The sequence below is a fragment of the Zerene cesonia genome, chromosome 13 (assembly GCF_012273895.1).
Source record: "Zerene cesonia ecotype Mississippi chromosome 13, Zerene_cesonia_1.1, whole genome shotgun sequence".
Lineage (NCBI taxonomy): Eukaryota > Metazoa > Arthropoda > Insecta > Lepidoptera > Pieridae > Zerene > Zerene cesonia.
In genome coordinates, this window is record NC_052114.1 from 6,476,872 (window position 1) to 6,502,080 (window position 25,209).

Below are 25,209 nucleotides of genomic sequence, written 5' to 3' on the forward strand. Positions count from 1 at the left end.
AATGCTTGTGTTATAAAATAGTAGTAATTATATAATAATTGTTGTAATTTGTGAAATTATAATAAATATAACGAATTAACTATTAATTCGTAATGTACAAACTATTAAATGAAATAAATTGTACAAAACATCGATTATTATTAGGTAATTGTAAAAGTCGGATTGAGATAGAACATCTTATAAGTGGGTGAAGTTAAGTATTATTATATTTCGTTTTGTATTCAATCTATGGTAGTGACGATAATATATTTATTTAACGGTTATATATTTAATTTCTATGACTAAATGAATGAATTACTCTTTATTAATACAATCTCATAATTGATTTAACACTTAGTAGATTGTGCTTGGATAAATAATAAAGCGAAAATAAAAATCAATATAACTATTTTCTGTACTTATTTTAAACTAGTTTTATTACAAATTCCATAAAAACTGGTACCACATGGTATTTATGAGAAGATATTTATTATTTCTATAAATTTATAGTAAGCTGAAGTTATTAATCTATTTACTATTTATTGCTTTGTGTTTTTAAATATAAATATATAAATATACGTATAATATACAATTTATTTTAGATGCTAATATCTAACACTTGCATCCTACAATTTATATTATATTAATAACATTCGATTCAGACATTCACGAAGCAGTGATTGCGAGCGAAGTTCACAAAACATCATTGTCGTTGGATCAAATTGAATTAGAAATTTTCTAGTAATAATGTCTAACAATTCCAAAGCTCACAGCCAGCAAATTTCAAAAGGTTGAACTATTCAATGAAGTTCCATAATATTAAAACCTTTCCAAGAAGTCATTAGACTAAAATAGAGACTTTGTGCATTCGTTTTATAAATAGACGCTTTTAGTAAAAGTTAGTACCCATTCTTTGATTCTACTTTATAAATTCCTCTGAGAAACAGTTCATTTGTGTCGAAACTTGACTCTGACGCCTACACTTATTTGCACTTTTATCTTTTGCATATTTCATTTTATTCGTTAATTTATTTATTTTATAAACTATTAAATGAGAAATATTTTCGGACTTACACATAACATAAAATATTTGGAACATTTTTTAGAGTTTGAATTCTTATGATATATAATACAAATATTGAATAAAATACATATTATGTGGAAAGGAAATACCTATTAAGAATTAGCTTATCATGTTAGGTATTCTTGTAACCTCATCAAATTATGGAAGGAGCAATCTAATCTACAAAAAATAAAGCACAATGTGTAGCACTGTATTAGAAGTTAGCCCTTGTATTACAATAGGAAGATACCAGAAAACATCTTGAAATAGTTTTATGTATGCTCATGTTATAATAAAATTCCGACGACCCTTGAATACTTGTGGTTGAAGAGCTATACAGAATGTATTTTTCACGTGACCTCTTGTTCGACGTCTCCCCGTTACCTACCTACAATTATAGTTTACAAGATCTTTACAGATTCTTATTGGCCTGAACATAAGATACTCCTTAAATTGTATTTTTATCTTGAACTTCTTTGGAAAATTTATACGGTCTCTCAAATTTCTCTAGGTACAACAAATATATACATTTCAAAATAAACTTATTATATAAATATTTTTTTGTTTGTTACGGCTTAACTAAAGAACCGTACGATCGATTTAACAATTTTTATTTTATTACCTTACTGATTATTAGGTAATTTAAGGTTAAAATGGCGTGGCAAGTGGCTACTGAACAAAATTTGCTTATACCTATAGATTATCTTAGTTACTTAGGATACAAGCAAGTCTGTATTATGCATCGGTTCCCATTAAGCATGACAGTATATAAAATGCAAAGTTTGCTCTCCAAAATTTTAGTTAAGAGTTTCGAATTAACATGAATTTAATGTCTATCTTTTGTTCCAGTCGCTGACTTTACGACGCAATTGTCGCAGGTGTATGAACGACACTCGGCTGAACTACAGGTGCTCGTCGCGAATTTTCGCAAGAGAAACAGTGAACTTCGCAAAGAAAGGTAACATTGTAATTTCCTCTTTCTATTAATCAAATTGTCTGTTCGCGACGGGAGTTAATTGAAAAAGATTGCTTATTATCAATCAAGCTCCATTTAAAAGTTCAGTTTTCGCCACCTTTTTTGGCGACTCTTCGTGATTTTATCACTCAATTAATTAACAGTGGTCCAAATTTTGAGATTAAATACTTATAATTCCAATATTTATGTTTTTTAATTACGGTATGATTTAGCTTATACCGGATTCTAGCTAAATCAATTATTCTTGATAAATTCACGTTATATACAACCCTCTTCTTCTACGAAAAATCTTTTCTGTGAATTAATAGTCAATTAGAAGAAACTCAGATTTAATAAATAAAAAAATATTTTTATCATACGTACATCATATTTAGTAAATAAAAAATTATTTGTAATTAGTATCATAAATATACACAATTCAATCAATTTTTTATTTATTTTTACTCACGTCAGCTGTGAAAAACTAATGTACTAAATCAGATGGTGGATCTACCAGGACACCACACCTAGGGCTACAAAAAATAGTTTTCAACATATTCTCTAACCAACTGTATGACTAGCGCTCCGCCCCGGCTTCGCCTGCGGTACATATAATATTGCCTATAACATTCAGAAATCACATTAATTTCCAACGGTGATAGAATTTTTGAAATCGGTCCAGTAGTTTCTGAGGTTCGTGTGTTTAGTTGGGATATAATGTTTGGGACATTATGCATCCAACTGAATCGTTTCTGTCTAATAAAACATTGTATACAAACTGTAACCCTGCACTGCATAGGAAACCTACGTACTTTGTTAATATCCATGAAATAACATTGAAAGTATTTCATGTCTGTTAGTTCTTAAATAAAAAATATCATAATACACGACATATTTTATATCATAGTTTGATTATGGGCTCGCAGATTATTGTACATGACAGAGAAATTGTGCAATTAGGCAAATACAATTTAAATCTCCAACTAAAATAATGAAAAACAATTTCAAATTGTAAAAAAATGTCGTTGACACTTTCTTAAATTAAAACACACACGCACACACACACAAACACACACATCTACTAATAGTTATTAAATGTGTTATAACAGGAGAAAATTTAAAGTTAATTGCTTGCTGAAAATTTTCTTTGCTTTGTTTGCAGTTTTTAATAAAACTGTCTACAAAAGGTCTCCCAGTTTAGTTTTCAATTTAGATTAAGGTTCAACTTATATTCACCACATTTTATGCAGGATAAAATAAAACAAAACTATGAAATCTAACAGATAACAATACTTTACCATTTCCCTCCAATACCTACATCCAAATCAAAGTTATGACGATATTCTGTGTGCATATCGGGTATCTGAGAATCGGGCAACATTTTTTATACCCCTAAATGATAAGTCAGACAGAACAGCGTATGCCGATTCAGCTAGTACTTCTTTATAAAAACTCAACAGAGGGATAATGAGGGATATCAAATAATAAAAACTATCACTGATTATTCACATTTGAAGAGCAACAATTTTTCATATTTATAATCCATCATATAGTCCAGTCAATTCACATTGAAAGTTACAAACATTCCCATCCAGCTAAAATGGGTGAGTTTGTTCAAAACTGAACTATGTTCATCATTATCAGCCCATATATGTTCCCACTGCTGGGACACAGGCCTCCTATGAGGGTTCAGGCCATAATCCACCACGCTGGCCAAGTGCGGGTTGGCAGATGTCACATGTCATCGAACTTTGATTTTTGGACATGCCGGTTTCCTCATGATATTTTTTTTCACATGTGCAGATAAATTGAAAAATCAATTTATTTAATGCACGCTCGCCCGATCTCGAACCCCGATTTATCAATTTTGAAGTCCGAGGTTCTCACCACTGAGCCACCACTGCTTTTTTATGAACTGTGTTATGTTGAGCAAATTATAATTAAAAATTAAATTTCATAACTCCAAACATTCCGATACTTTGAAAAATGTTTACTCTCTTTTCAATTATCACGTGACTGGCAGATGTCTCATTTCGAAAAACTTTTTCATTCCTGGTTAATTTTAAGAAACAATTTAATCTTAATCTATTTCTATACTCTTATAATGGCGAAGAATTTGTTTGTTTGAACGTGCTAATCTTTTGAACTACTATACCGATTTCAATTATTATTTCGACATTGGATATATAGGTATTTGATCCCTGAGTACTGTAGGCTAGTCTGTATAATAAGTAACACGGACGAAGCCGGGGCGAACCGCTAGTTCTTTAGGCCTTAGCGTTGTATAATATTTAAAATTACTGATACGTTACTTAAAATTAATGAACTTTATTTAAATTTATTTAAAAGTGAAGAGTCTTATAACATTAGTATTCGGTTCAAACATTGAAGTGCTGCACTTGCCCTCATCTACAAGTTTTGTACAAGATTATTCTCAAGTAATACTCCATTTCTAGTTCAGCATAATTTTAGTTGAAATTCAAACAAAAGCGAGGTTTAAACTTTAAAGCATGGATGTCTAATGTCAACAGACTATTTATATATTTAAGTAGATATTTTATGACATGGTCCTCGGCAGACTCTTTTTGCTTTTTACCAAAATATTATTCGTTTTAACTGAGGTGTAGTGAACCTTTTTGTTGTACAAATTCAATGAGTATGCATATTCATAGAATTTGCACAACAAAATGCTTGATTGACGTTACAATATAAAATTACTCCCGTTTCATGGTAACGATGGAGTCCCGTTCCCTTTGAAGGTTGTGTCATTGCATTTCACATCTGTTTCACTAATGTATTGTCTTTACGAGCAAATACGAGCAAGCTTTTGAGAGATATATGTATTTTCCCTATTTTAGGGTTTGGTACATGGGGTATACTAAGATTCGATGTCCGATGTGGAAGAGTTGGAATTTTCAGACATGTTGTTTATGTTACTGCTATAACAACGAATACTTAAAAATTTAAGTTAAGCAACAGTAGGCATGGTCATAAATTGGATGGGCGACCAATTTTTATTGCTTATTTCTAAGTGTTGCGAGTCTGACTCGCACTTGATCGATATTTAATTGCATAATGGGAAAGTTTATTTTATATTTGTATTCACGTATTTATTGTACAGCGGGAGATCTCAATGTTTAAAATATACAAGTAGTAATCATTAAAGTAATTGACAGAGTAAGCACTCAAAATATCTTCATAATTGTAAATGTTTTGTAAGTATCGATAAATGATAAAAAATCATCATACACTGTGGCAATTTTTTGAACATTCTACTGTATTACCGAATAAAGCTAGGGAACAAACAAAAAAGATTTATCAAAGCAGCTCTACACAGCTTAGAGAACTGATATGTCTTATATTGTCTCCTTGGCACTGAAACCTAGACGGTATAAGAAGGATCTCACGCACGCATTCACATATTTGTTTGAAATCAAATAAAAGTCATCTTACACCTTGCTTTATTTAATAGTTTTTTATTTCTCTTCAAGTAAGAAGTGAATTTCAGAGATCATGTCTGTCATCATATAGTTAAAATGAAATGCACCTCTGCATTAAAAAACCTTTAGTGTTATGTGTAGTCCTTTGAGATTCCATCGATGATATCAAATATGCTGAATTTAATTTGTGTCGTTAAAATAGTGGCATCAAGTTGAACCACTTTCGTTTCATGGAAACTACTTGTACATTAAAAGCGAATATAATATTACGTAGCTCAATGCAATTTCCCATCCTCATCTTGACTCGCTCAATCCAATTTCTTCGAATCCAATTACGCTATCCAGTTTTTAGATTTGAGAAGACACAATTTGTATGTATCGATTTGTTTGCCGTCCAGATGTTGACTTTCCATATGTAATTAAAGATATACATAGCTTAGAAGCCCGGGGCTTCGCATAGTCAAAAGGTCAGGCCTCAAACTATATTTGGACGAAATTGATTCAGGGTTTAGAGTTGAACGGGAAAGATATAAAAATAGAGAAACTGACAGAGTTACGCATCTACAATATTAGAAATTTTAATAATATCGAGTAATCAAAAAGATAATTATGTAGGTGAAAGAAATGATGAGGGCAACCGCAGGTGTTTAAATAATATTTGAATCTATCTATATATTTATTGTGGGAGTCGAGCACGCTTCGGCACGAATTGGGCCAGCTCGCACCGGGGAAGTACCACACCCCCACAGAAAACCGGCGTGAAATAGTGGCATGCCACTGTGTTTCGTACGGTGAGTGGGGGAGCCGGAGGCCCGTTTCCTTTTCCTCACCCGTCTCAGTCCATTCCTTCTTTCCAGTCGTTAATCCATTCCTTTTCCCTTACCCCATAAAAGCGGACAGCGCATTCACAGAGGTACTACTTTTGCGAATGTTTATGGGCGGTGGTGATCGCTCACCATCAGGCGAACCACCAGCTCAGCTGCCCGCTATGACATAAAAAAAAAAAAAAAAAAAATTGATAATAAATTCTGTTTTGAATTCTATTGTTTATTATTTTTATATGTGTGTGAATCCATGATTATTTTAGTGATTTTTATCACTAAAGCTTCAACCCTACGTGTTTATTTTTGGTTCGACATACTATTTAATAATTATGTTTCATATAAATTAAATTTTACTACCATTTTAGAAGTAATAAAACTGCACGAGTTTTTTTATTCGTTATTAATATTACTATTAGTGTTCTGTGCCATACGAGTGATATTTTACTGTATGTAATTAGTGTGCCAGGTACGTTTATCAGTCAATACGTCTAACCTCACATCGTCAATGAAAATTTAATATTATACGATAGATCTATCTAAGATCACAAAAATAAATCAGCTTGCGAGCACCTGAGCCGAGTGAAAAATTATTAAATGTATTATGGTTGCAAAGAGCTTTGTCGGCTTATTTCAGCAAAAATAGCTTTAATAAATTATTTACGGTCACCTTGAGGCTGACAAATAAAAAGTCAGGCGTTGCGTCATCAATTTTTAAGCAGCTAACTTTAGGCTTTGTTCTGTATTTCGAAACAGCGAAACGTGGTCCATTACATTGTTATAGGTAGAATCAACCGACCAACTTGCATTATATATGAATTTGTTGTCTAAATTCATGAAGAGAGTTCAGCCTATTTCCATAAAGGGAAACCTTGAGGAACTGTTAAAATATTATATGGTACAAGGTAAGGGACCGCCTCCTTGGTTCAGTGGTTAACGGGTAAGTGTAAAAACGGGAGAGGAGGTAGGATAGTTAGGAAATAGGAGAATCCTATTTGTCCATTAAGAAAATCAATTATTGAAACATAATATGTATATCATCTGCCCCAAACCCCAGAAGGGGACATGGGACTTCACTTTTCACAAGGTTAGGGCACGTTAATTTATTGCGTTTTATTTGCGTGTACAACATTTTTTGAGGATCTTTTTGATATTCAGAATTTTAATTATTTGAAGATATTATGTATGCAAATACAACTTACTATTAAAAGAATAGATGTACGAACCTGATGAATGAAATTAGTGAAGGCAAACCGTATTACTCGTGTGAAATATAAATCTTTTAACACACACAATATGTAAATTCGTATCAGAAATTTTCTTTATGTAAGTATAAATTTCCAATCATACCGCTATTAATATTCACGACATTTTATTTTACGTTTTAACGCAGGAATATAATATCTTCTATATTAGGTCTTTCTTCCAATAATAATCGATTGAGTTAAATTAATTTTAAAGATGTGGTTGCAGTGAGTAATATTTAGAACCGTCAAAAATACGTTGCTCTTACGCGTCACATGTATTTTGAAGTAGGTTTTTTTTCGTCCAGATTGACCGAGGGTTGGAAAGTATCGGAAACCTTTGGCTTTCTAGTAAATTAATACTTATGGATATGAAATAATAGTACCGAGCAATTAATACATTAATTAATGACCTTGTAAAAAAATCAAAGTCAAAATATAGTCTCTTGACTATTTCTTGACTATTAGTCACTTGAAATATAGTCACAGTCTTATATAGAGTAAACCTAATGAAATTATTTAATCCTGGCGATCCTTTTATCAGCATTTTAAAATAAGCTCATGAAATCATTGTATTGTCACCAATCCTTGATAAATACACAAGGTTGGAATTAAATTTGACCGTTTAAAGTGAGTCCAATCGAGTTAATGATAGTTGATTACATATAAACATACAGGTGAAGCTAATAAAAGCAGGTTAAAAATAAGTAATGATGCCGATGAAATTTTGTTTTTCTAATTTTTCGAATTTTTCTTCATAAAATGTTATAATAGGTAATATAATTAACCGTTCATAATGTCTGTGTAATAAATGTGATAAGAAGTACAACAGTATTTCAATTTTATGGCTATTTCTTTTTAACAAAGACGAGAACATCGAATAACAACAATTTATCTTCATTTAATTAATATTTAAAGGCCCAAACTTCAGATAAACTACACTTTGAATCCAAATTATATTGTAATACAGTGAAATCCTATTAGTTAAAAAGAAATACAAGCTGCAAACTTATACCAATTTTCTTATTACGAAAATTATGATATAAATAATATCGAGGCGAACATTGAATTTAATTCACAATGTTTAAATTGGAAGTTATCCGACTACACAAAGCATTCGAATTTAGAAATGTGAGACATCGTTAATTAGTTTGTGGTTGTGGCCTTTGATCTTTAATACAATTTATACAACTACAATATTATGTCAAACATGCTAATTAGATTACGATTACAAAGGCAATATATTTGCGAATCCAAAATTGCACAATACTTAATCTATTTCTCGTCTTTACGATCCATTAAGATACTCGCATCAAGTGCCAATTTCCCGTAGAAGATCAGCAGCAAATACTTTATTTACTAGAATTTCTTCGGCTATATGTATTAGACATAGACGAAAGTCTTATAAATAACAACTCTTAGCCATCTCGTTATATTATAAATGATGTTTACGGTTGCAATTGTTTTGCTATTATATACGTACGTCAATTGGTCTATTTATATCAGGTTCTAGAGATCTATAATGTACTAATTTATATGCATGACCTTGGTGGTTTCTACTCTTATATCTGCGACGCAAACTCTCCATTGTTATCCGCAATTCAATAAATTTTTTAATTCTGAAATTCGTATTTAAAGTTTTAACTCGGATTTATACTATCATCAGTTTATATAATGAAAAAATTATGCGATAAAATGAAACTCATGAATAAATTTCAAAAAACATTTTGAGGAAGATATAAACAGGCAATCTGTTTTCATTTTATTTTTCATACAATGCAATACTTGGCCTATATTTGCGATGCAATTTTGTTGTTTAAAACAAATTTAACAACAAATTGCTTTTCAAAAGCTCAGTATACTGTGAAGAGGAGACATAAAAATATGAACAAGTTAATTGCCCCATAACAACAGCAAACGATACTTCAAACTTCTTGTAGAAATTTTCTTTCCAAGAAGAAGTATCATTTAACAGTACAATGGATATAGGTAGGCTATAGTATATCAAAAAACACTCCTTTTCCTCTTAACTGACATCTCTTGCAAATTTCTCTGTGATATGACAATTAAAAAGCGTTTGTTGAAGATAAATAAATAAATATTCAAGTTTGAGTATAATTGTTTGACAACTCTCTTACAAAACACTGTTAAAAATCACGCACACCTGCAAAATATAAATATTTCAACTATTTTCAACCAGTTGGCAAACAAACAGAGGAAGTAGCGTACGAATTAGCTTTCTATATTAATAGTGTCATGGTCCCTGTTAATGATATGTATCAGAAGATCGTTTCAAGTGTAGTAATAAATCAGATGCGTGTCAGTTGAGAGGGAAATACGACGACGAAGCTCCTAAACAGCTGTCGCCGTGATTTGATCTTGATCTTGCTCCTTTACATCCGAGTACCCGACAAAAATAGCTCGCAGTCTGAAAACCACTTAACTCACATCGAAATGTAGACACGTACTTAACGTTACATTAAAAATGAATTTCGTGTGCGACGACGAAACGGAATTTTACGAATCTCTCCATTGAATCTGAATGTATAATACGAGATAGGTATGTATTTTGAAACACTTGAACACAACGCGAGGGAAAGTATTACAAAAAAAAAAAACATTAAAAATACGTAAACTATCGGTTGAACGGCATAGTAAACATATTTAACGATATAACAAGAAAACGTCTACACGATTATTTGATATTTGACCATGTCTCTGGGACATTGGCTCACGTCCAGAGTCGAACTACTTAAATGACTGACGGACGCATTTTGATGCAGATAGAAATAGACATGTGTTAATTGAAATGTTTTTTGGGGTTTCGAAAAGAGTTCATAGCGAATCTATTTGTAAGCTCCATTACAAATAAGCGATAGAGATGAAACCAAAATATCAAAAACGAAGAATTATCTGTATTACCACTTTACTGGTCTTCCTAGTTATATTTATTTTACGTTTCTAAATTACTATGTTAAAGCCTTGATTAAAATTATGCAAGCTATCCGTCCGTGGTTTCTTGGGAAATTCTTGCATTATTACAAAGCTGCATCTTCACTGAATGGCATAGGCTATATACCACGGGTGAAGTCAGGGTAACCTGCTAATATATATTTAGTGCTCATTATTTAGTGCTTATTGTAAAATGAAATTAAATTGAAACGTAAACATATGAGAATGTGTGCGGAGATAGATAAAACAAACCTAAAACAAACATCTAACAATCTGTCGTGAATAAATTGCCGGTCTTTAATGAAACATGTTGGAACTGGTATGGAGTGTTAAGCAATGTATATGGACTTCCAGACTCCACATCGCTTAAAGCGTTGCTGATTTAGTTGTAATAAAGGATTCTAATTAGATAGATTTGTATGTGGTAGTCGAGCACGCTTCGACACGAATTGGGCCAGCTCGCACTGGGCAACTACCACACCCCCACATAAGACCGGCGTGAAATAGCATACTGCTGTGTTCCGTTCGGTGAGTGGGGGAGCCGGACGAATATATCCTTTTCCTTACCCTTCCCAGTCTTTTCCTTTATTCATCTCGTAAATCCTTTCTTCAGCTCGCTCCAATTTGAAGTCGGGAATCATACATAAAACATTCATGGGCGGTGGTAGCGCTTACCATCAGACGACCCACTAGGTCCATTGCCGACTATGACATAAAAAAAGACGGAACGATGTTACTCTAATACGGAATTATCTACTTAGAAGACGTATCTTCTTACTGAACGGACTTAAAAAGAAATGCTATTTCATATAGCGACTATTCCGTATCCAACAATTATTAGTACATGTAGAAAATTTATTATATATGTTTAATACTAAACACCTAATTGATGGTCATAGATGAAGGCATTAATCCGAATTCGCTAGTAATTGATTCTTGAACTGTAATCAACTGTCTCCAGATTAATAGACTAAACAATTTGCTCTATTGACCGCAATATGTAATGACTAGATTTGTTAATCGATTGCTGCCCCAGATTTCACTACTCCTACCGTCCAAAATAACAAACATATTGGCATGGAGTCATTGATCTTTTTTTGTAATCCATGTCTTTTAGAAACAAATTCTCTTTTAATTTAAATTTTAAACTTGTTTACGATGAACGTGTCGAATTATAAAACTACAAAACATAAGAGGAAAGCGAAATGGTGGTATGGCATATGTTAAGAGATTTAATTCTAAAAAAATACAAAAAAAGCTTCAAGTCTACATTTGTTACGTATTATTTTAAAGAACAATGCATAAAAGAGGTGTTAACACAAACGCAGAAAGCTTAAACCGTGTGTAATCTTATTGATTAGAATATCAAATGTGTACTTTCATCCTTGCGGTAAGCTTTAACAAAGAATATAAAATAATAACATATGCTTTTAACCACTTCTACCTTGCTTTAATTCGAAACAACTCGATATTTATGAATTTCTTCAATACTTTTGTAAAATATTACTTAATGTGAATGTGATAAAGTATTTTTTGCAAGCGAAATATTATGCTGTAACATTATATATTACGAGAACCCGTCGTATCGTTTATTTGCTTAAAAAAGAATGTACCACAAACCAGATATAATGAAGTAGCTATTCCAGGACTCACTGACGGGGGCTTTTTTCTGTTAATTACATAAGAGCAAATTAAAAGCAAACTCAGCTGGTAAAATTCACACATTTTTCAATTGGCTGGAAAATGCTTAAAAACAACGAGATTTGTATAATAATTTAAAGACATGAGTGAGTAGACAATAATATTCATATAATATTAAAACAATAAAGCTTAATTAATTATAGATAACACAACAACATCTCATTTTAAAAGCAAAATAAACATACATTATTTCGCTACACAGAGTATCTAAAACTTAATCTAAGTCTTCGCATTATGATATAAAATCAGGTGTAATATGCTAAAAAGGTAGAAAATAATGTCCTTTTACTACCTACTCCCGTTATAAATCATCAAGTAACCTCGCAGATCCTAAAAGCTTAATCATGTCACAGCTTCAAGTAAAATAATAACATTTAAACACTTTCATTCGCTAAATTATTCTCTAAATTATAATCAGGTGCCTCCAACCTGGAAAAGGTACAAAGAGGTAGTGCAGGTTATACCTGTGGAGGTAATAACCTCAAGAAATGATGTTTTGTTATGAAGTTTATTGATATAAAAATGTATTAATGTAATCAATTCAATTCTCGGCGAATATGCGAGATGCGGATGTATGTCTCTTATTTAGGTCTCACTTGTTTCATTTTTGTTTCAAGTCACTACCTGCCGCTACTGACTTTAGCCAACTCATGGTTTCAGCACTATATGTTTAGCGCCATTTTCGACCGACTTCACATAAAGGACGAGGTTAAACATACTGTATATATTTTTGGGGTTTCTCATCTAAAACTTTCGACCGGGCGAACAGATTTTGATGAAAAAACGTTTTTGTTTTAACAGCTGGTGCTTGTTGCTATTTAAATTAGATCTTAGATATTCGACAAAACAAGGCAGTTTAGTTATTTTTTAGAAATAACGAAATGTATAATTACAATTATTTATTACATTTCGTTTAACGTATTACTAGTAATAACAAAGTAAATGAGATTGTAAAAATACGATTTTATTTTCAAGGTAATATAAATTTATTCTATTTCAATTCAAAGTTGTAGCAAAAAGTATGTGCATATAGTTCTTTACGTTTCATTATGAAGCTCGCTTACACATACGTAATTAGATGGAAATTACACGACAAAAAAAACAATAATCATAACCAATTTCCACGTCCAACTAACATACATTTATGATTAATTAGTTTGCTAATTACTGCAATGTATACACCCACTGGGGAATTATTTTTTCGTGCAACCTTAATACATGCATAAATCTGCATAAACACAATAAACTTTGACCCGAATTACCTTCAAATGGTGTAGTCATTATATACACTGTTAAATCATACTTTTGTTCGACCAAAATTGTCGTAGTGTTTTCCTCAATATTAAAAGATAATAAAAATTTTGAAGTAAATTTCTATTAGGAAATTACTTTTTTGAGTAATTTACGTAGCGAATATCAAATGTTGGTTTTATATATCCACATAAAGTGTGCCTTTGCCCTTGAAGATCATGAAACATTTAATAATTAATATTATGTTTTCAGTACTACATAAATATACATAAAGATAAAGCAACCATAAAAGAACCAGGGCGTGTATTCAAATTTTATTGTAAAAGAAATCTATAAAAGTTTCAGTTTTATATACTAAGAAACCATTAATGCTGTATTTCTTTAAAAATTCTCTAAAAAACAATTAAAGAAAAGCAACATGTTATGCAGTGAGAGTTCGTCTCAAATTCTAACCACGAGACAAACATTTGTTTTGATGTCTAACGCTAGTTTTCGAAGACCTGCATCATACTACAGAATTAGTATCCTTCCCTTCCAGTGTGGGTTACACCCGTCCATTCCATATTCACAAACCCCAGACGACCTAATTTCGTTTCACCTGAATTGCTACTAATGCTCCCGGGCTTGAACAGTACCTTGATTTTCATATCAACTTTATGATATATGACTCACCATAACGCAATTCTTAATATATTGTAAAATGTATAGCCGTAGTGTAGCCAGGGAGAGAGTATTCACGGTTATTAAAATTTAATGCCTGCGACCTTTTTTCATTTTTTGGAATGTCTATTACTATTTGTTATTTAGAGCGTGTTTAGACGTTTTACTTATAAAATAAAGTCGGTCTATGCCCGTAAACGCAAGTGCTTTTGTCGACTTGTTGCCGGTTGAAAACAGTACGATTGATTTCTATCATGGTGACATATATTTTATTTAAATTTTCCTCGTGTTTGGTAATACTGTATATGATATAATATGATCTATTCAAGTTGATAAATTCTTGTTGTAACGTCAATTCGAAACGTTTTCAAATGAAAAAGATTATTCTTATTAGAGATAAAGTACAATACACAAATAAAGCATTACTCGTAATCCAAGTATCAAATACACGAAACGATTTAAATAAAACATAGAGTTTAAATGTAAAAGCTTGTATCAATATTTTTACTGGAAAAGAGAATTTCTGATCAACATCGCAAGTTTTATAGGTTAAATATTTATTTTTTAAAAGGCTATCAGTGTTAACATCTGATTGCCCGCTCCCAAAGTTTAAGTGATTATATATCAGATAAATCGCTGTAGCAATAAGCAATACTGTATTGTATTATGTTATCTGTGGTAATACCATAATATTTGAAATGAATAAGCTTCTCAATTTGACGGTTTTTTCTTACCTTAGTTTGCTTGTAATTTTAATTTGTGTTAATTTTTTTTGTGATGATTAAGCTATATAATCTATCTTTCTTTTCAAAATACGTTTTTCTTAGATGCAGTGTGATAATTGTTTTTATTCTAACACGAAACATCGTTTAACTAGCTATAAAATATCAATTGGTGATATGTCTAATAAGGTACATATAATATGTATCATGTACCCATTTGTGATAAATTTCTCCAATAACATAATATCCGGTTCCACAAAATGTGATCAAATTGATACGATGTTGTTTTTAGGCGCAAACACACACACATATAATATAAACATACATATATTAAATTGACTTCACTAAAAATTATGCCTTTATTGTTGGAACTCACCATATTTTAAACTAAAATAAAGCTAAACAAACAAACGATAACAATCGTAAAAATTTAAAATAACCTAAGTATGTTTTGATGATTTTGTATTGTTTTTCTTTAGATTAATTATAATCTTAGCTTTTCTCAAGCATCTCAGATTTTTTCAAAATTTTCAATACAAATATCTTACTAAAGAAATAACACTGAAACCGGTTTCCTATCGTAAGTTTGTCTATAAATGAAAACTTCTCAGGTATCCTATAAATTATGACTTTCTTGGGAGGAAAGTTTTCTTATAAAATGTTTTATCGAATATATAACTGACCCTTGGTGAGAAATCTTACGTGACCCGGTAGAACCCAGGGTATATAGGGGTCCTCTTCATATACGTTGCTTTCTTTTCTATTCTTCCCTAACCGTATCATTTATATTTATAAGCCATAGACTATAGTCCAGAGAGCTCTACATTTGAATTATACTTTTTGTCGATAAATTATAACCTGTTTTCCATGCGTCTTTATTTTCACCATGGAAATAAGATATCTCAACATATTTATATCATAATACTCATTATAACATGCTCAGAAATACATAAATAACTTCCGTATTTGATCTAGTAACCAACAAATACCAAAATACACATAAAACAGACCACGGCCGCTTAATTGAATGAAAATATTGGAACCTCGAACAGTCACATACAATTTTATAGATCGATACAAGCGCCTGGAGTACTTTCCGTGCCCGCGTGAATATTTAAAGTACACTGCCGTTTGTAAAACCGACAAACTATTCGTATTTTGTTTGAAGAGTTCAACGTCCTATATCATATTTAGGTTCTATTGATTACGAGGTTTCTAACAACTAATAAAAAATACGTTATAACGGTAAATTTATATGCAAATGATAGGAAATTTAAAACGAAAACACAATTTTCTAATTTATACTTTTTAATCTTTTCTCATAAATGTTTATGAAAGTGGAAGTAGATAAGATTTTCCGATTAGACAAGATTACTTATTTAATCCTGAAAATGGATTCACGAATATTTTTGAGGAAACAAAAATAAAGAAGTGATTGATGGTGGAAGTATAGATGAGAATTCCACACCACACAATTATTAAAACTGCCTACATAGGAGTAAGTCAATTACTCTTAATGTTCCTCATATCATGTATGTATCGTCCATTAAGCGATGTTCTGACAGTGTTTATTGCATTAAATGTGAATTGAAGCGGGCAACCACGGTATATTGAGGTTCATTGCTATTTTGTGGTGGTACTGTCTGTCTTATCAGCATATCTTAGTAGAGAGATAGTTCAAATAAATCGCAATATGTAAATTCTTTTGAACAAGGAAACTTTGATGAAATGTATGAGGAATGAGAGAGGGCATTTTAAATGATTTAAAAATTTTTGTAAGTTTAGTTTTTAGAAAGTGTTGTTTTTAGGATCAATTAAATAATAGTTTGTTAAACTTAAAAAGCGTTTTACATAATTACGTCCATATTAAAAAAGAAAATCCTTTGAATTTAATAAATGATCTTTATCGAGTCATTAATATACACACACACATTAAATTGTTGGGAATTATTGCGTGCATTGCTGTTTGAATCCCCTCATATTTGTTGCTGTACTATATTCAATTGATTTGCCAAATGTTTGAGAAATTTATTGGTAAATATAAATACCTACCATCAACTCCATGAAGTTGAATATTTCAATCTTAGTTTGGTGCTCATTCATTTTATGCATAAATAATTGTTGGTGCAAAATTTTCCAATGAAATATCAGAAAATGTTTGTACCTATATATATGTGTATTCTGAAGAAGTCGCTGAAAATAGATATAGACTATGTATAAATATCTTTATTCGAGAACACAATAATATCACTAGTCTTCTCGTATAGTAGTCGCTTCTTTATAACTATTCACCTTCAAATCATCAAAGCTAATCCATCTTATTTCGAGATACTACCAATTCCTTTCTCTTCTTATACAATGGGATGTCCTAATCCGCTTAGTTCTATAAACTCAAATATTACAATAAACTTCATTCTGCTCTTCTGAAAAGGCTTATGTGTTATTATTAACAATGTTATTACTATATTATTTTAATAATAGATATAAAGTTTACATGCGTATATTATAGTAAACTAAGTACCTATCTTTCTCCATATCGGTTAGCATACATTTATAAAATTGAATATCGTCAATAATGTTAAAAGCTTTCAATTTGATGGATTCATCCACATCCATCGCTTTACGGCGCTATTCAAATAATAAACGCATAATTTTTATATTTTTATGTGCAATATCGCCTCGTTGTTTTCGATTATCTTGAAGCATCTGTACCTGAATTCGATTCTAAATTCATTTCGCAAAACTCCAACGTTAATCAACTGTAGTTCTCCGTTAAATTTTATTCAAGTAAAAGCAAAGAAATAATACTATAACGATTCTTCAATAAAGTGATATTTCAATATAAATCATTCGCCTTTATTATTAACGCTTTAAAAGTTAGCTAATGTTCAATGTTCCATTGCAAGGCCGTAATAAACCTGAATTAAGGCTGGAGTAAATGAAAAGGTCTAATGATACATTAGTAAAGGTTCAATCAATTTATGAACTCATTTTATACCAAAAATATAAATTTGCAAATATTACGAGAATAACGTGATTTCTGATGCTTTCTGTCGATTTCTTTTTCTTATTCGCATTCGTAATCTTTAAATCCAATGGTAAAGAAAATCTAACAAATTGCCTTCACGTGGAGTAATTCCATTTGCCATATATTTTAAGAAACGATCGTCGATTTTTTAACACCGATGACTTCTTTTATATGAGTAATTGTCATTAACATTAAAGTTAATGAATTAATATGGAAACATGTAATTTTTAAATTATATTGTCCCAATCACGCATTTCCTTCAATTTATTTACCCAAATTAAAACAGGTTTTCTGAAAATGTTATAAGCCCGCAAGTTATAAAATTACGAGGGTTTTAACTGCCCCCGACAAAGAGATGGGATTTTACATATTATCCGGTGTAGATAAGCGAGTCGCAAATCCATTTATATTTGTTCACTCACGTTTTAAAGCTTTATTTAATTTTTGCTACCGAGCATTAAGGGCCTATGTTCAATATGTTTTTACTACGTGTCATTCGTCTTTGCAGGGACTTTTTATTAATATAAATAATAAACAAACAAAAAAATTTTATAGGGGGATGATAGTGTCAAAATAAAAAATTACACACGCATAAAACCCGTTCAAGTTACTGAAAATAAATTAATACAATCAGCTACATAGAAACCTTATGTTTAGGCCTATAAAACATATTAAGTAATGAAATACCAAATTATTAGTCGGGCATTCTAAATCTACGTATATTGTGCACTCAATTAAGTAATTTGATAAAGTGGGTATGAAAACCCTCCATAATATAGCGTTGAACGTGCCGAAGTGGTCGGTTATCACATACTTTTGATCATTTAATGAACTCTTGATTAAGGTTGAACTTTAACGTCAGTTACAGGAAAGATCCTAAATTGGATTTCAATTCCGTTTCAAAGAGAAGTTTTTTCAGCGTGTTAATAACTTGGATTTATTTTTTGTTGCTGTAAGTATTATAAATATTTATGTATTATGTATTATCATTTCTTGTACAACATTTGATAGTTATAGAATTCATTATATTTACCTAAACTATAATGGATATATGTGTAGTAATTTATTTTGTATGTATAGAATATTTATTATTTATATTTTCATAAACTATACTTAATAATTATAACTTCTTACAAAAAATCGATAATTGAGGTGTTTATATACACATGGCATGGATAGCTGAAATTATTGATTTCCGCATTTACCTGATTTACATTTATTTTAATTTTCATAGTATTTTGAGGTGCAAGGTATAGTACATACAGTTTAATTATTATAATATTTTAAACACGCTTAAATTAGCATCACGTGTATGATTATGTGTATGCGACTTGTTTAGTCATGATTTTGACCTCTTTAATGGAAACTTTTTATACTTATCAAATATAGGTGACACTACAATACTTTACTTGATTAGTATCGCCAGGATTAAATAATTTTCTCACATGTACTCTGTATACGAGCGAGTGAGATAAGATAGTTAATACTATTATTAATGCGCGTTTTTTTTGTTGTATTTACACAATGTATTACAGCGCTATAATAACTGTCTATTAATAATTGCTATATATTAATAAATGGTGAGTCAATGACCCGCTGAAAAGTGGTCGCACGATGTGTTAGGTCACCATACGTTTTGTAAACTATCAATCTTCCTGACAGGTCCGTAGTTAGCACGTAATGTAGAGCGATGTGACCGTAGGCACCGAAACTAATCAGTGATCACCGACCCCGACCGCCTGGGGGCACCGGAGAACTATTCATGAAACCAAATTGCCTACTTAGGAAATTGCCTTCAGATTATCACTTTGGGATTATCACGACTGGTAATAATTACCTCCCAGATTGTAGTTAAGGGACGAAATTGTGGTACGTCTATTAGAGCATCCGCGCGGATCTAAATGGATTTTATTTATAACGTGATAGAACACATTTTTATTCACAAAGAAAGGTTTGCGAACCTTTTTCACTAAAACAACAAACCAATAAGTACTGCGCACTTCAAAACAAAGATGTATTTTTCTTCAATAATTTTAATAGGGTAAGAAGGATTAAAGCGTCGGCCTAAATTGAATTCGCGATAGGATTACGCCAACTTAATGAGTGTGTATGGAAGAATATTTATTTAGGCCATGTGCACAAACCACGACCCATTTGAAAAGCATGTTTACGGATTACAACTATTTGTTAAAACAACAGTTTCGAACACATACATTAGATTAAGAGAATGGTAAATAACGGATCGCGTTTCTGATCACTCTGTTTTCTTCCTGTTTAGTTTGTGGATTTTATTACTTATTAAATAAAAATATTACGTATTTCGTAAAATGTTTTTTCCCAACCTTTAAGATGTCACAGCTTACTCAGAAATTGGGTAATATTTTTCCTGATTACAAAAGAATCAACTTCGTATTTATACAAAAGAAAATCTGAAATGATCTCTAAATGCAGCCTGCATGCTTAGAAGAGACACCTTAAGAATCATATATATAAGCTGAACCTATACTATAAAAATTAAATAAAATAATAGTCATGTACATGTCTATAGTATCATTCAGCTTCGAACTCAGTCGTGCTTTTATCTTTCAATGAATTTTATTTTTAAAAGTGTGAGCGTTTAACAAGCAATAAAACTGATTAAACCTTTTGAAAAGGCGACTTACAGCGGATACTCGTGTAAAAACAAAATAAAAGAAAATACTTTTATTAAACTTTTCCAGCTTGCAGAAAATTTTAATCGACTTTACTGGCGTTTTATGTCAGTAGAAGCATAAGGTGACGCGACGATGCGGTGATAAATTTACAGATTTACCTCAAATTATCATAAAAAATTCCAAAATTATGATGAATACCTACTACGCCGGTTTTATCTCATAATAACCCCAATTCATAGTATCTTTTGTTAACGCTTAAACCACTGAATCGATCTTTTTTAAATTTTGCACAGATATAGTTTAAGACCCGAGAAAGGACATAGAAAATTCTCGGATATAATACGATGAGAAAGAATGGAATGTTATTAGATTTTTAGACCAAGACTGCCAATCTTTTCCTTTACCTTTAGTACTAAATCCCTCCAGAAGGTAGTATTTCAATAAACTGAAAATACTAGCTAGCTAGCTCCATAGGTTAAATTGCACTAGTCAATATGCAAACACAAGTGGTATCTATTCTATTACTCACACACTCCATCACACGAAATATTCGATTCGTTGGAGAGTGGTCGGACCCATATATTTCAACTATGCTTCTATTCTAAATTGTTTGTAAGATATACTCGAAACTAATTGCTCAGGAAAATCTTTCATCATAATTTTTATTTTGTTTTTCACCCAGCACAACCTGGGCGGATCCGGCGACTAATCAGGCTCTCAAAGCCGAATTCCTGAACGTATATTTCCTTCGATTGACTAATTGGCAATTATGGTCAGGGCGTTCAATAACGAACTCAAGTTAGTGTTAAAATCATTCATCAGAATTAATACACAGTTCGACGTCGAAGAAAGTTTAAATGAGATTCGATTCATTGTAAATTATCGCTTTTATAAGAAGATTTCCATCGGTAATGACTACAGTAATCGATTCATAGCTTAGTACCTAAAATGAAATTGGAAATATTGAAGTTATAGAATATGCCTTCGAAGAAATTTAAGGTTGTCTTTGTTTGATAATCTGTGGTCAGGTTGTGAGTGTATATAAAAAAGTGTAAAATATAGACTTTCACAAATATTTAAAAACCATGTTATCAGATTTTATTCGTTAATTTTATGAATACAGAACTTAAAACTAGGTGGCACTTATTTTATTTTTACTAGCATATAACGAATTATGTAACCAATGGAGATAAATTATTCATTATCTCACTATAAAATTGAAAGCAAAGCTTACTATAAATTTTATAGAAAATTATCAATACTACTAGTAGGTAAACTACTACTAATTCAATATTAAAACTTTGACATTGCAATGACATCACAATTTTCTTCTCTCGTATTTATAATACATTCATATCCCCGTTATTATTGTCAACCTTACATTAATATGAAAGTAAACATTTTCTATTTACTGTAATTGAGAGATTGAAATATTATTGAAGGCCCGAAAATCTTGAATAGGTTTTATTTACTGAAAAATCCTGTTGGATCCAGTGATGTTTACTGTAAACACACTCATAATATAAATATGAATATTATAAGTAACATATACTATACTATATAGAGGAAACTCTTTTATATTCGTCGTTACAGCCTTTTAGGTCGTCCACTGTTGGACATAGGCCTCCTCCAAAGATTTTCAAAACGACCAATACTTGATGAACTATTGTACTATGAGTCTTGAACACAATTATAAATTTGTGAATATTTAACCAACGGCACATGGTGAACATCTGGTGAAACTGCAATATCGCTTCTAGGATATATTGGCAAAATATCTCACAAAATTTAAGAATGAAGTAAATATTTTAAATGTATAACATGCAAATGATATAATAACAATTAGTAATTTTATTTGATTATCCATCTAGAAGTAATCCGAAATTTAAATTAACATGCAGAACAAGATTTAGACAACATTAACATCTGTATGAAAGTGGGAGCAAAACAGCAATAATTGGATGCATCTCGACTCTTATGTGTCGTTTACACTCCGTAGCTACGTCGTATAATGAACCGTAGCTTTCAACGTGCGAGCTCATTGAATATGTGGATTATGTTATATATTTTGTGTATCCTAAACTTTATCACGATTTTCATAGAGGTTGTTGCATGATACTTCTGGAAGAAATTAATTGAATCATACATGTGCACAAATACTTGAATAGTGATTAAATTATATTTTTTGATATATTTTTATATCTATAATAGACAAAGAAGTATTGAAAAGCTTCCTATCACTACTTTCCTCTACTTTTCTCTAAAATTCCCACCTTTCTACGCCTCTTTCGTTAGTGAACCAATATTAGAAAATGTTATTTATGAGTATTTTCCGTGAACCATCAGTGCAATGAAATATAATAAATAAATTGAACATGTCCTTTGTTCCAGGGCCTCATGTCCATCATCGTTATTTCACACGTGGGAGACGTTCCTCCAAGAAGTGGAGGCTGACGTGGTTGGCTTCAGCAACGCTTCAACATCCCTCGAAAGATCCGTTGCCACACCTCTTGTGGAGAAAACGTTCCACATGAAAGTGCAAGCTAGAAAACTGTTCGCGCATCGTGAAGGCTGCGAGGTCATCCTTGGAAAAGCGGACGATCAACTTAACAAGGTACTTTTGTTAAAAACAATAATAGTTGATATACGTGTACTCGACAGAGTGTTTTGTGTACAAACACAACTATTATTGTTTTGTGTCACATGTATTGTGCATTTAAAGGATCTTTCATAATAATTGAAAAATGTAGGCATATAATATAAACTTCTATTACATAAGTCCGTTGTTTAAATAATATTGTTGTCACAAAAGCCTATGTTCCTTACAAAACGTTTTTCGTTACTGAAAATTTTGATGACTTTGCATAACTATGAAATATGACACTATATATTATAACACCAAACTTTAACGTAAAAAACAAATGATTAGATGAAGAAACACAAAAAATTAAATATAATACTTCTGAACGCATTTTAGTATATTATGGGGTACTAGCCTTAAGTGAAGTATATATATGGAAAATGATTACATGCTGAATTGGTTAAGGTTTTGAAAAGTTGATATGTTCATATTTCATAACAACATCCCATGAACAAAAAAGAAACATGCCTTTTGTTCACGATACATTTCCAAGGAGTTTAACATTTCTTCCGCGATCAAAGTCCCATTCACAATATGTAACAATAATAGCTATACACCGTTAAAGTAATGATACGGAGCTAGAGTGCTGGCTTTTAGTGCGATAAGTGATTACTCTCTAGTTGAGTTTAACCCAGAAGTCAACCAATAAAATCAATGAACGTAACATGAAATGCCTCAAAACTTCCCTCAAATTAAATGCGAAGTTTCGGTTTTTTATTTATGTGTTGTATCATTTTCTATATTCTTTTAATTAATTGTAAGAATAAATAAATAAATACTTGCTTTAAACATTTGAGCCAGTTAAGCTGGTGTGAGAGATCTTTGCTATTTCATCTATGATGGATGCTAATGACTGAAAAATCTTTTTCACTGGTCACTGGCTGTTTTCAGATATTATGGAGTACTTTCAGATATTATGGTAATAACTCGGCAACGATAGGATATTATCAGTTCACAAATAAGGAATAGTTTGCTGCTAGATAATTATTGTTTGAAATTTATAGTAATGGTCCACACAAAAAATCTTATAAACGGAACATGTAATTAAAAACTTTACGCTTAAATAATTTCAAATTAAGAGTTTTTTGCAAAATATAGGGTTAATTGAAGAGAACTGTTTGGAACTGTAGTCAAAGTGAAAGTTTAACTAGTTCATACGCCTTTTGGTATCAAATATTTTGTGTGAATGAGGGTCTATTGGGGTTTGTGGCTTAACTACTTTAGCTATTTACTAGGCCTCCATTAATGAATTATTATTATTATCCGTGAAATTGCTGAAACTTTTGTATTTAAAGTGTAAGTCTCAAATACCTATTTACATCGCCTTTATCATCATTCTATTCGTTTAATGTCTATGATACATTTTCTATGTTATATGGTATCTTTAGAAATACAGATTATAAATGGAATTATATCAATGATAACCTCGAGGCACAGCTATTTTTAAACAATTTGTTAAGTCCCTTGGCCCCGCAGTTAGGCAAAGGGTCGTATAGGACAATGTGTTACAAAATAAATCGCATACATTTATTATTTCAGACAAATCGCATCAATCTTCTAAGCGAATTGTTTTTTAGCTTTTCTACGTCCCAAATCTTCTAATTTCGTATTTAACCCACAAATCGATTAAACTGTTAACTTTTAGAATCCTATGGTAGTTACTTACATTTTTTTAACTACACTTCTTTTGTAATTTAAATGCAATAAATGATTATACTACTATTTACTACCACTAAATACTTACGTTCATCACTCCCTAGGCTATATTCATATTCATTAGCAACGTTTGCAAAAAGGACCTAATACGAACGAATCCCTCTTACATGACATTTGTAACGATATTTCGAAATAAGAAAATTGGATAGTAACCCAATTTCCGAAAAGGCTCCGATTGTGTAACCCCTGCAGAGAAGCTACTCATGTGATTTAGGTAACAAATGATTCATTTTTATGACAGAACGAGTTACAGTGTATGCTAATCTATGGTGTGTATCTATAAGAAATAAATGATGATGAATGATGAATGACTATACACCAATGTAAAACAATAACAACAAATTGGCTGCTGTCTAAGGATTACTATTTACACAAAATATGA

At 31.2% G+C, this 25,209-nt stretch overlaps 1 protein-coding gene across 7 annotated transcripts in view; it reads left to right on the plus strand.

Moving 5' to 3' along the window:
• The window catches only part of LOC119831091, an 86,928-nt gene that overhangs the window by 15,573 nt on the left and 46,146 nt on the right, over positions 1–25,209 (plus strand). For all 7 annotated transcript variants that reach the window (XM_038354344.1, XM_038354342.1, XM_038354345.1 and 4 more), the window contains exons 3-4: positions 1,892–2,000; positions 22,862–23,084. In XM_038354344.1, coding sequence (XP_038210272.1) covers positions 1,892–2,000; positions 22,862–23,084 — 332 coding nt within the window. The remainder of the gene's footprint in view (positions 1–1,891; positions 2,001–22,861; positions 23,085–25,209) is intronic.